General features: G+C 57.5%; 1 protein-coding gene and 1 long non-coding RNA gene across 4 annotated transcripts; one reads left to right on the top strand and one right to left on the bottom strand.

Moving 5' to 3' along the window:
* Positions 1-1,766: 1,766 nt before the first annotated feature.
* On the bottom strand, positions 1,767-4,998 carry LOC118665953. Of its 2 annotated transcripts, none has more exons than XR_004970783.1 (3): positions 4,466-4,998; positions 3,787-4,037; positions 1,767-3,649 (listed from the first exon to the last, which is right to left on the bottom strand). It is a non-coding gene; the product is annotated as an uncharacterized LOC118665953 (long non-coding RNA). The 2 variants fall into 2 exon arrangements; XR_004970782.1 differs by having other exon boundaries at positions 4,426-4,998.
* A 103-nt stretch (positions 4,999-5,101) lies between these two features.
* REPIN1 (replication initiator 1) lies at positions 5,102-10,337 on the top strand. Of its 2 annotated transcripts, none has more exons than XM_036327408.1 (3): positions 5,102-5,244; positions 5,912-6,097; positions 7,386-10,337. In XM_036327408.1, exons 2-3 carry the CDS (start codon positions 5,953-5,955, stop codon positions 9,110-9,112), a joined length of 1,872 nt encoding a protein of 623 aa, XP_036183301.1. In that variant the 5' UTR covers positions 5,102-5,244; positions 5,912-5,952; the 3' UTR covers positions 9,113-10,337. The 2 variants fall into 2 exon arrangements, with proteins under 2 accessions (XP_036183301.1, XP_036183302.1); XM_036327409.1 differs by lacking the exon at positions 5,102-5,244 and adding an exon at positions 5,606-5,777.
* Positions 10,338-10,552: the final 215 nt, after the last annotated feature.

Below are 10,552 nucleotides of genomic sequence, written 5' to 3' on the forward strand. Positions count from 1 at the left end.
GGGCCGTGTAGATGCTTAGGAAATGAAGCATTTTTCAAGCTTCAAAAATTTTAATTTTACTTAGTATATTATTTATTGAATGCAGTAATGTTATAGACTGTTATTATGTAGTCAACATGCTATATTGTTGGAATTTAGAATAACACTCACAAAATAAACCATAAATCCTGTTAAGAGACAACTCATTTGTAATACATTGAAAGTTACCCAATTCTGAGAATATTGAGACTTCACTGGCCAACTCTGAAAGCAACAAGTTTAACTGTGACCGAGATTTGGTCTTGGAACCTGTTAGAAGGCACCAAGTAAAAGCCAGGTTCACACTCGGATTCCTCCAAGTCGCCAAGTGGTCTTATTGGAGAGGAGTCTGGGTAGGAATGAGCCCAGGTTAGAGACAGCGCGTTTGTTGTCGGTGAACATGGGCAGACGGCTTTCGCAACAGCAGCACACGCCACTCACAGGACACAAGACACCTGAAAATATACCCGCTTCTGCTCAACTACAAAGACTGTGGAGATCCTGTTAGAATTTCCTTGTGTTTCCAAATCAAGCTTGGTGTTTTTAAACCAAGAACAGTTACACCCTGGCTTCTAAATTCATCTTTTTAATTAAGTTGAAAAAGACATAATTTGATCCCAGTCTGGAGTTGAACAAGACATAGCATTGTAATAATAGATGGGATTAGACCTTGAAAGGTATAAATGTAGCCGAAACCGGTTTGGCTCAGTGGATAGAGCGTTGGCCTGCGGACTGAGGGGTCCCAGGTTCGATTCCGGTCAAGGGCATGTACCTGGGTTGCGGGCACATCCCCCAGTGGGAGATGTGCAGGAGGCAGCTGATCGATGTTCCTCTCTCATCGATGTTTCTAACTCTCTATCTCTCTCTCCCTTCCTCTCAGTGAAAAATCAATAAAATATATTTAGAAAAAAAAAGAAAAAAGAAAAAAAAAAAAAAAAAAAGGTATAAATGTAGATTTCTAGGTAAAGTCAAGCCTTTCTTCCCTGAGACACTGGGAGGATTTGTCCAGCATTTTCTTGCAATGTCTGGTCCTAAGACCAGGGTGGTAAACATCATTGATGGGGACCCTGCATTCCAGTTATTCTGGAATAGTGTTCCAGATGGAAGAATATGTTTAAGGCACTGCCTCCAACAATGAGTCCTTCAAATGAGAGAGTTATAGACTCAAGTTTTCTTCTGAGTTTCTTGCTCTTTACCTCGTTCACATACTGATTTAAACTAGCAGCTCTGCGGGGCTCCCAACACCTGCTCAACAAGCAGTAGCCAAGGGAGAGAGTTTGAGGTAAACACTGGGCTCAGGCTGCTTCTTAGGCAGCTTCGTGTGGTCTAATCAAATTCACTTACCCAAGGGGTCAAGCTCTTTCATTTCCTCACTCACTTGGTCCACAAACACTGGGTACCCACCATGGGCCTGACACCTTTCCAGGGCCTGGCTTTCCAGGGCCTGGTTGTGGTAGCTAACTAGACAAGCCATCTAAATGAACAAATGCCTAAATAATTTCAAGTAGGTGATAAGTGCTAAGAAGAACAGTAAGACCAAGTAGGGGGGGCTTGAAGGTGATGGGGCAGGAGTGGGTGGTGGGCTTGTCTATGTTCTAACCCTTAGAACCTGTGAATGTTATCTTATATGGCAAAAGGGACTGCAGATGTGATTAAACTAAGGATTTTGGGATGGGGAGATTATGTTGGGAAAATAGAATTCAAACACAAAATTGCCTACCCAACCAAGAAAGCTCCCCACAAAGTTAGAAGAGAAAAAAACACAAAACAGTTTTATTATTGAATGATCACCACACCAGAATGAGATGCACATCACAGGAAGTCCACCAAGAGATTGCAAAGACAGAAAGAAATCTCACCTGTTACACAGCCCAGCAGGTGCAGTCTGTTACACACATGTTCTCCAGGTACACTGTCACTAGTCCTCCGGTGAGAGGACTTGACCTTTGTCACACAGAGTTCATCCCAGATTCACCTGGGAATGGGGGTGTTGGTGAATTGCCTTTGTCCAGAGGAAAAACACGCTTCTCATACCTTTATGACAGGAGGTAGTTTTGCAGCTTGGAGCCAGGTGTCCACCCAGGTTAGGGTCCCAGCCTCCCATGGGGACAGGGAGACAGGGTGCTGTCTCCCTTGAGATTTACATTTCAAAGAGATGGCTTCCAGGTCCCTGAGAGAGACAGTCGTGGGTGGTAAAGCTGGCAAGAGGTTTCTGTATACACACATCTCAAAGAGACAGAGAAACATTCACAATGACAAGTATTCTAAGGAAAGGGTGGTGGCTGTGGGGAAAGTCTCTCGCTTTTTGCACCAGGAATGCAAGCTTGTCTTTCTTAGTTTTAACTTGCATTTGCCCTTGTACTGTCCTGGATGATCTGGGCAGGCCCTGGATGTAAGGGTCCTGATAAGAGGGAGGCAGCGGGAGATTGGACCACAGCAGGGACAGAAGGCAGTTCTCTGAAGAGGGAGAAGGGCACCCAGGCATCCACGGACTGCGACTGCAGAGGCTGGAAAACAGTCTCGGTTAGTGCCTCCAGAGGGAAAGCGGCCCTGTGACACCTTGATCTGGGCCCAGTGAAACTGGTTTTGGATGCCTGACTTCTGCAACTGCCAGGCAATCAATGTGTGTTGTCTTAAGCGACCACGTTTGGGGAAATCTGTCACAGTAGCCACAGGAATGAGATGAGTACACAGGTGGGAGGTGCATGTTTTGAGGAGAGGATATTTGGACTCTAACCTGAACAAAGTGAAGTTCTTGAGGAAGAGCATCCTAGGCAGACCGAACAGCAACTCCAAAGGCCCTACGGGGGGGCATGAGCTGTTGAAGCTGGGACAGTGGCCACCAGGACCCCGAGGGCACGGAGCTAGAGAGGTAGGCCTGGCCAGGCCAGATAGAGCAGGAGAGGCTGTGGCAGTGGTTTGTGATGTTTTCAAAATGTGACGTACGCCACCTGATCTATGTTTAAAAGGGTTAACCTGGTTCGGGAGACCGAGCTCCAGGGCAGCTCTGGGGGGCCAGGTGGGAGCCGTGGATGTGGGGAGAGGTGAGAAGTGGTGAGCGGGGCCTCGCAACCCTGGTGCTGGTACAGGAACTCTGAGGTCCCTCCTTGGTTTCCTTCTGACCAATTAAGTTCTTTTCCTTTTAGGAAAACAGACTCCTGGCACTAGATCTGCAGCAGGAAGCGTCCGTTGCTGCAGAATTCGGGCTGGCATTCGCTCCCAGTTGAGGGCTGCTCTTCCAGGGCCCATCCTTGCCAGGCACTCTGTGTGTGTGGTGCCTGTAAGGATCTTCTTAGGACTGCAGCAGCAGAAGCACACTGATCTTTTCCGGAAGAGTTTCCACATGACCTAGCGAGCCTGCTCTCACCTGAGATGCCGGCCTTGGGCAGTCAGGGCCTTGCTCAGGGTGTGCCCGGGCTGCTGTCTCTCCAGGTCCCCGGGCTGAGGCGGCTCTAGGAACGGAGGACGCACAGTGATGGTGCCGGTGCGAGGCCCTCCCAGCAGAGGTGGCCTCTGTCAAGGTGAACGTGGTCGCAGGTGCTTTCTTCCTCCTGCCCACGCTGCCTGGAAGCACCTGGAAGAAGCTCGCGAGTTCCCCAATCGGCCTTCAGGATGCTGTCTGCAGCAGGAGCTGACAATAAGGTAAGTTCCGTTAGAATGAAGTTTTCCTCTCTTCTCTCTGTTCCCTAGTCTCCTCTAGCTTTTCAACAGGCATCCACTCAGAAACTGTCAACGAGCATTTGGCTTTATTCCATTTTATGTACTAACCCGAGAGACACTGCCACCGCTAACCCAGGGTCAGAAGGCATTGTGGGCCGTTTCTGCCTGGCTCCCGGTCAGGCCTGCACCTGGCGCCGTGGCAGATGGTGCACACTGATTAAATATTTGTTGGGTGTATGAACGGGGCCTGAAACAGCCTGTTTCCAAGAGGCGGGTGGAATTTTCCCTCTTGCAGACACAGAGCTGCTTCTAAACAATACTTGGGCATCTTCATAGAGCCTGAGGCACGAAAGACGAATCTATAATGACACAGAAAAACAGAAAAGTTTGAACAATTTATTCGTACATTTATGCTGCCGTTAAGAATCATGTTATAAAACAGAGGGTGGGGGGGGAATTCACAGTAGTGTTAAGTGAAAAGGGCAGAATACATCTTTGCAAAAGCGTTATCCGAATTATGTCCAATAGGCACAGATAAGCACAGACAAGCATTGGAGGACACATACCAAAATATTAAATGTAACTCACTCTAGTGTGAGAGAGTTTATATTCTTTTTCCTATTTATGGGACAGATTGTAAAAGTGTTTCAGATATTGGTACAATTAAAAAATGGCCTTTACTGGAAAGCATGAGACTGCAGGAGCCTGGGAAACTCAGGCAGGGTGTGTTTGGAAAGCGAAGGCCACCTGCTCTGCTCGCGGGTGAGTCAGCGGCGCAGGCTCGCACCTGCCTCCGCGCTCGCCAACCTGCTGCCTCGCGCTTCCAAACGGAGGCCCCGAAGCGCGAACGGCCCCGGAACTCCGCTCCCCTCTTCGCTCGTCTCTGGAAAGAGGGCGTTCCTTTCCACAGTGCACGCCATCGGGCGTCTTCTGCCTCCGCTTCTGCACAGACTCTTGGGTGGCGGTCAGCGCGGCTCAGACCCCTCGGCCAAGGTCAAGGCGGCCCGAGAGCGAGGGCGTGGCCGGGGCGGGCGTGCCCGAGGGAGAGGCTGGGGCGAGCTGGGAGCCGTGGGAAGCCGCCGAGGCCGAGGCCGAGGCCGGGTCCGGCCGAATGACAAGTCCAGCCACGCGGTCGCCCTGGGACGCGCGTCCTCCGTGGGGACAAAGGGCCGGGAAACTCGAGCCGGGCCGATCCGGAACAGCCGGCGGTGGTCGCCATGGCAACGGAGTCGGGCCCTCGGCCGCGTCCCCCCGCCCGGCCCGCGAGGGGGCGCTGGGGGCCGCGAGGGCTGCACTTGGCGGGCCGCGCTGCCCGGCCGACCCGCCCCTCCCTCCCTCCCTCCCTCCGCCCGCGGCCGCCGGCCGGAGCCCGAGACTGACCCTCGGCAGCTTCTGTAGTCACGTGGCGCTGGGAACCGGCGGGGGGGCGGGGGCGGCTGGGCACGGGCCTGGCGGTGCTGAACCCGAACCGGCTGCTGTCGCCGCGGCGGGTGGGAGCGCGGCCGCCGGCGCCGGCTGTCCGGCCTCATGGACGCGCAGCGCGCTTCCCCGCGCCCGGCGGGAGAGGTTCGTCTCGGGCCGGGCGCGGGGTTCCGCGCGGGCCGTGGCGGGGCGGCCCAGCCTGCCGGGCGCGTGACCGTGTGCGCGCGGTGCGGGGGGCACCAGCCGACCGGAGCGGGGGGGCGGGGGGCGGGGGGGGGAGCCTGCGCACCTGCGCACCGGCTCCCCGAGGTGCTCTCCGCGGGGGTCCGCCAGCGCCCGCTAGGGGAGTGCGGGCTGTGGGTCGGGGACCTGCGCGCATACAAAGGGGGGGTGTGGGGTCTCCGCGGCCCTTTGGCACCCGGGGCGCCCAGGGGCTGCTGGCCCGCCGCGGGCACTAGCTCAGCCCCCGGGAAACGGGCCTGGAATTCCTGTTGGGAGGAGGGCGGGGGGAGGGGGGCCGCCGGGATCCGGAGTTGCTGCCTGGTCCGGCCTCGGGCCGTCCGCGCGGAGAGTCCGTGCGGTGACCGGACCGGCGGAGGAAGTGACCCCCGACGCCGCGGTGCGCGTCCCCGGCGCAGGGGACACATGCATCTGTGACTGTGATGAGAGCCATTAAGGTCACTCTGCCGCCGGGGGTGGGGCTGGGGTGGGGGAGGGGGTGGTGGCTGGCGAGGACACAAAGATGACTGCCCGCCCGCCCGCCCTGGCGGAGCGCAGAGCCTCACGCTTGCTTTCTCCCCCCTCCCCACAGGTGAGGCTGGCCTCTCTGCAGTCCGAGGCCTGAGCTCTGCCATGGGGGTAGGGGTGTCATTACTCCTGCAGTTTTCTCTGACGTCTGGGGGCCACCGGAGTGTGGGCCGAAGCCGGCGCTACAGCCGCAGGAGCCTCCCCAGCAGGAGCTGGAAAAAACCTCATCTCCAGCTCCACAGCCTCCAGGGTAGAGTCCGGCCTTCTTCACTGGGTTCCCCATCCATTCCACAGCCCCCGCCCGGGCTCAGGCCGCCGTCCCTGGAAGGAAGGGTGCCTGTGGGGGAAGGATCCCATTCTCCTATCCTGGAGCCTGCCCTGCTCTCAGTCTGGCCGCTGGGAATGAGTCATGTCTGTGATCCTCAGAGGAGTGCAGACTCTAGGGAGTTTAGGAGGATTTGTCTGGAGCTTTTGAACAGGAGTCTAACCCCCATCCACCCCTTAGTGGGCTTAGGAGGCTGTCCTGCAGGAATCTGGGCTCCCTGGCAGGTTGGAGTTCCTGAAAATGGGGCAGCCCTTGCCGGGGTTGGGGCAGGACCAGACATAACCTCTTCTTTCCTCCCCTGCTCTTGCCCCAATAATCCCTTCCATCCAAGGGAGGTCGCGCCAGGGCCCTAGGCCCCCGGGGAGCAGGTTGTGAGTGTTCCTTTCCGCAGTGCCCTAATCATGCATGTGTGGGTGGAGGGGGGCAGGTGGGCAGAACGTGGGCACCGTCTGGACAGGCGGTGGCCTGGCCTCCTGCTGGGAGTAGCATCCAGCTCCCCTCCTGTTCCCAGCAGGGCTGTTCCCACCCCCCTGTCCTGGCTTCTACCCTGAGAGACGGAGTTAGGGAGGCGGAAAAATCCTTCTTCTGCTGTGATTAACATCAGGGAGAAGATAATCGGAATGAAAGGCTAGAGCAGTTTCTATGAGAGCATTACAAACGCAGGTTTTCAGAGGGAAGAACACTGGCCTGGGCGTTTAGACCTAATCCTGGTTCTGTTGTTGGTTGACTGTGTCCTCTCAGGCCAGTCTTACCACCTTTTATACCTCCTGGTTGCTACATCTACCAAACAGAGCTTCATGTTTGCTCATCCAGCCTCACAGAGTTGCTGTGAAGCTGTTGTGGCAACAGGAAGTCGCAGGGACAGGAGAGGGCAGCAGGGCCGCACTTGGAAAAGCACAAAGCGCTGCGGAGAGAGGCGGTGCGCTTTCCGGAGAGGCAGAAATGCTTGTGCGGCCAATATGGAGTGCTTACTCCATGCCAGGCACATGGCGGCCAGGAGGGGGATTCCAAGAAGTGTCAGGGTCAATAAGACTCATGACAAATACACTTGCAATGTGTCTGGAAGCCCAAGATTGAACTAATATAGAAGAGTAGCCTAGATTCAAGGGCTCTAGGGACCCAGCGGGGAGAGCTCCCTCTGGCTGGGGTGGCCGGGGAGGACTGGGGGCAGGGCGAGTGGACCTCTGGTGTGACTGTGCTTTCCCACCCACAGCAGAGGAAGAACCGATGCTGGAACGACGCTGCAGGGGCCCCCTGGCCATGGGCTCGGCCCAGCCCCAGCTCCTTTCTGGGCCCTCCCGGGAGTCGTCCCAGACCCTGGAGAAGGAGCCCCACGGGCTGAGGTTACAAGGTACCTCGGTGGCCCAGCCAGGCAGCCAAGCTCCAGGTCGGGTCCATCGCTGTGCCCACTGTCGCCGGCACTTCCCCGGCTGGGTGGCCCTGTGGCTTCATGCCCGACACTGCCAGGCCCGGCTGCCCCTGGCCTGCCCGGAATGCGGCCGCCGCTGCCGACACGCCCCCTTCTTGGCACTGCACTGCCAGGTCCATGCGGCTGCCACTCCAGACCTGGGCTTCTCCTGCCACCTCTGCAAGCAGAGCTTCCGAGGCTGGGTGGCCCTGGTTCTGCACCTGCGGGCCCACTCGGCTGCCAAGCGGCCCAACGCCTGCCCGGAGTGTGAGAGACGCTTCTGGCGACGAAAGCAGCTTCGAGTGCATCTGCGGAGGTGCCATCCGCCTCCGCCTGAGGCCCGGCCATTCATATGTGGCAATTGTGGCAGGAGCTTTGCCCAGTGGGACCAGCTCGTTGCTCACAAACGGGTGCATGTAGCCGAGGCCCTGGAGGAGGCAGCAGCCAAGGCTCTGGGGCCCCGGCCCAGGGGCCGCCCGGCAGTGACTGCCCCCCGGCCCGGGGGAGACGCCGTTGACCGTCCCTTTCAGTGTGCCTGCTGTGGCAAGCGCTTCCGGCACAAACCCAACCTGATCGCCCACCGCCGCGTGCATACGGGCGAGCGGCCCCACCAGTGCCCCGAGTGCGGGAAGCGCTTCACCAACAAGCCCTACCTGACCTCACACCGGCGCATCCACACTGGCGAGAAGCCCTACCCGTGCACCGAGTGCGGGCGCCGCTTCCGCCACAAGCCCAACCTGCTGTCCCACAGCAAGATCCACAGGCGGTCCGAGGGGTCCACCCAGAGCGCCGCCCGCGCAGGGAGCCCCCAGCTGCCAGCCGGTCCCCGGGAATCCGCGGAGCCCACCGCACAGGCTCCACCGAGGCCGGCCCAGGAGCCTGCCCCCGCGCCGCTGCTGGAGGCGCCCGGAGAGGGCCCCCGGGACCAGGCGGAAGCGCCCCCATCTGTCTACAGCTGCGAGGACTGTGGCAGGAGCTTCCGCCTGGAGCGCTTCCTGCGGGCCCACCAGCGGCAGCACACGGGGGAGCGGCCCTTCATCTGCACCGAGTGCGGGAAGAACTTCGGCAAGAAGACCCACTTGGTGGCCCACTCCCGGGTCCACTCGGGGGAGCGGCCCTTCGCCTGCGAGGAGTGCGGGCGCCGCTTCTCCCAGGGGAGCCACCTGGCGGCCCACCGGCGTGACCACGCGCCCGAGCGGCCCTTCGTCTGCCCGGACTGTGGCAAGGCCTTCCGCCACAAGCCCTACCTGGCGGCCCACCGGCGCATCCACACCGGCGAGAAGCCCTACGTCTGCCCCGACTGCGGTAAAGCTTTCAGCCAGAAGTCCAACCTGGTGTCCCACCGGCGCATCCACACGGGCGAGCGCCCCTACGCCTGCCCCGACTGCGACAGGAGCTTCAGCCAGAAGTCCAATCTCATCACCCACCGCAAGAGCCACATCCGGGACGGCGCCTTCTGCTGTGCCATCTGTGGGCAGACCTTTGACGATGAGGAGAAGCTCCTGGCCCATCAGAAGAAGCATGATATCTGAGGGCAGGGGCATCATTCGGGAGGAAGCGATGCAGTGGGGCCGCAGGGCCTGTGCTGCTGCTGGTGTAGCGAGGGCTGGAGGGGCAGGCCCTGTTAGAGAGGGAGGCCAGCCTCCACACCTTAGGCCAGGGAGCCCCCTGCAGGGCACAGGGACCGGCCTCCAGCTGGGGTTGGCCAAGGTTCCCTCCTCGCTGTCCTGTGTCCTGGAAAAGTAGCAATAGCATCTGTACCCGCCCCTTAGTGTCTGCCCTTCGCTGGAGGGGCTACCGGTGGACAGGACGACCCTTCTCTGGTGTTAACGCCTTAATGTCCCTGCCTTTTATTTTGACTCCTTCAGCTTGTTTTTGGAAGTAGGTGTGGTACAGTCCGTAGTAAAGAGCGCTTGGGAAGCAAAGCGGACCAGCTGGATACAGCGGGGGAACCTGTTGGCCTTGTTAGGCAGCCCTGGGAGGTGAAGCCAAGCTGCTCAGACCCATCCCACCCCAGCCCTCCCACCTGCCCCTGCATTGGCACCCAGTCTTGGAGAGACCCATCTACTGTTAGTCTCGGCTTCCCTTCCTTCCTAGAGGTCAGTTCTGGTTTCTGCACAGGTCACCCCATTTGATTTTTTAAAAAATATATATATTTTTATTGATTTCAAAGAGGATTGGAGAGGGAGAGAGAAGCATCAGTGATGAGAGAGAATCATTGATTGGCTGCTTCCTGCACACCCCCTCCTGGGGATCGAGCCTGCAACCAGGGCATATGCCCTGACCTGGAACCTAACCATAACCTCCTGGTTCATAGGTCAACACTCAGTCACTGAGCCATACCAGCCAGGCCCATCTGACTCTCCCCATGCCTAGAGCACCCCCTGGCTGTCAGCAGTCCTGTGTCCAGGGTTTTGTCTAAACACCCCAATTATCCTTCACACCTTCCAGAACCCCACATGTCGTAGTAGGATTGCCTGGCTGATATCAGAGGGAGATAGGGGTGAGTTTCCTTTTCCACATTTCTAGTGTCTGGATGCCTAGCCTCTGCTTGAACACTTAGGTGACAGGGAGTCCCCACCTCCTGAGGCCCTGGTTCTATTGTAGGGTAATTCTAATTGTTAGAAGTTATTCCTTATAATGAATGAAATCTGCTTTCCTATAATTTCTACCTAGTGGGCCTTGTTCTATTCTCTGGAACTAAACAGAACTACCACCCTCCTTTTCAAATTAGAGAATAAAGATTTGGTTTTAGAACTGGTGGCTGAGACGTGGTCCTTTCTCCCTGGAGCTGTGGTGTTGGGAGGAGGAGGGGAATGCTGTGGGGAGGAGGACTTGGTAGCAGGCCAAGTGCCCTGATTTGAGCCCCTCTGTGCCTGCTTCCAGTTCTTCCCCAGGGAAGGCCAGGCACACCCAGCAAGGGGCCAAGTTCTCTAGGGGTTCAGCCGTCTGTGGGTCAGGTCTGACTTGTT

The sequence above is a fragment of the Myotis myotis genome, unplaced genomic scaffold (assembly GCF_014108235.1).
Source record: "Myotis myotis isolate mMyoMyo1 unplaced genomic scaffold, mMyoMyo1.p scaffold_m19_p_11, whole genome shotgun sequence".
NCBI lineage: Eukaryota > Metazoa > Chordata > Mammalia > Chiroptera > Vespertilionidae > Myotis > Myotis myotis.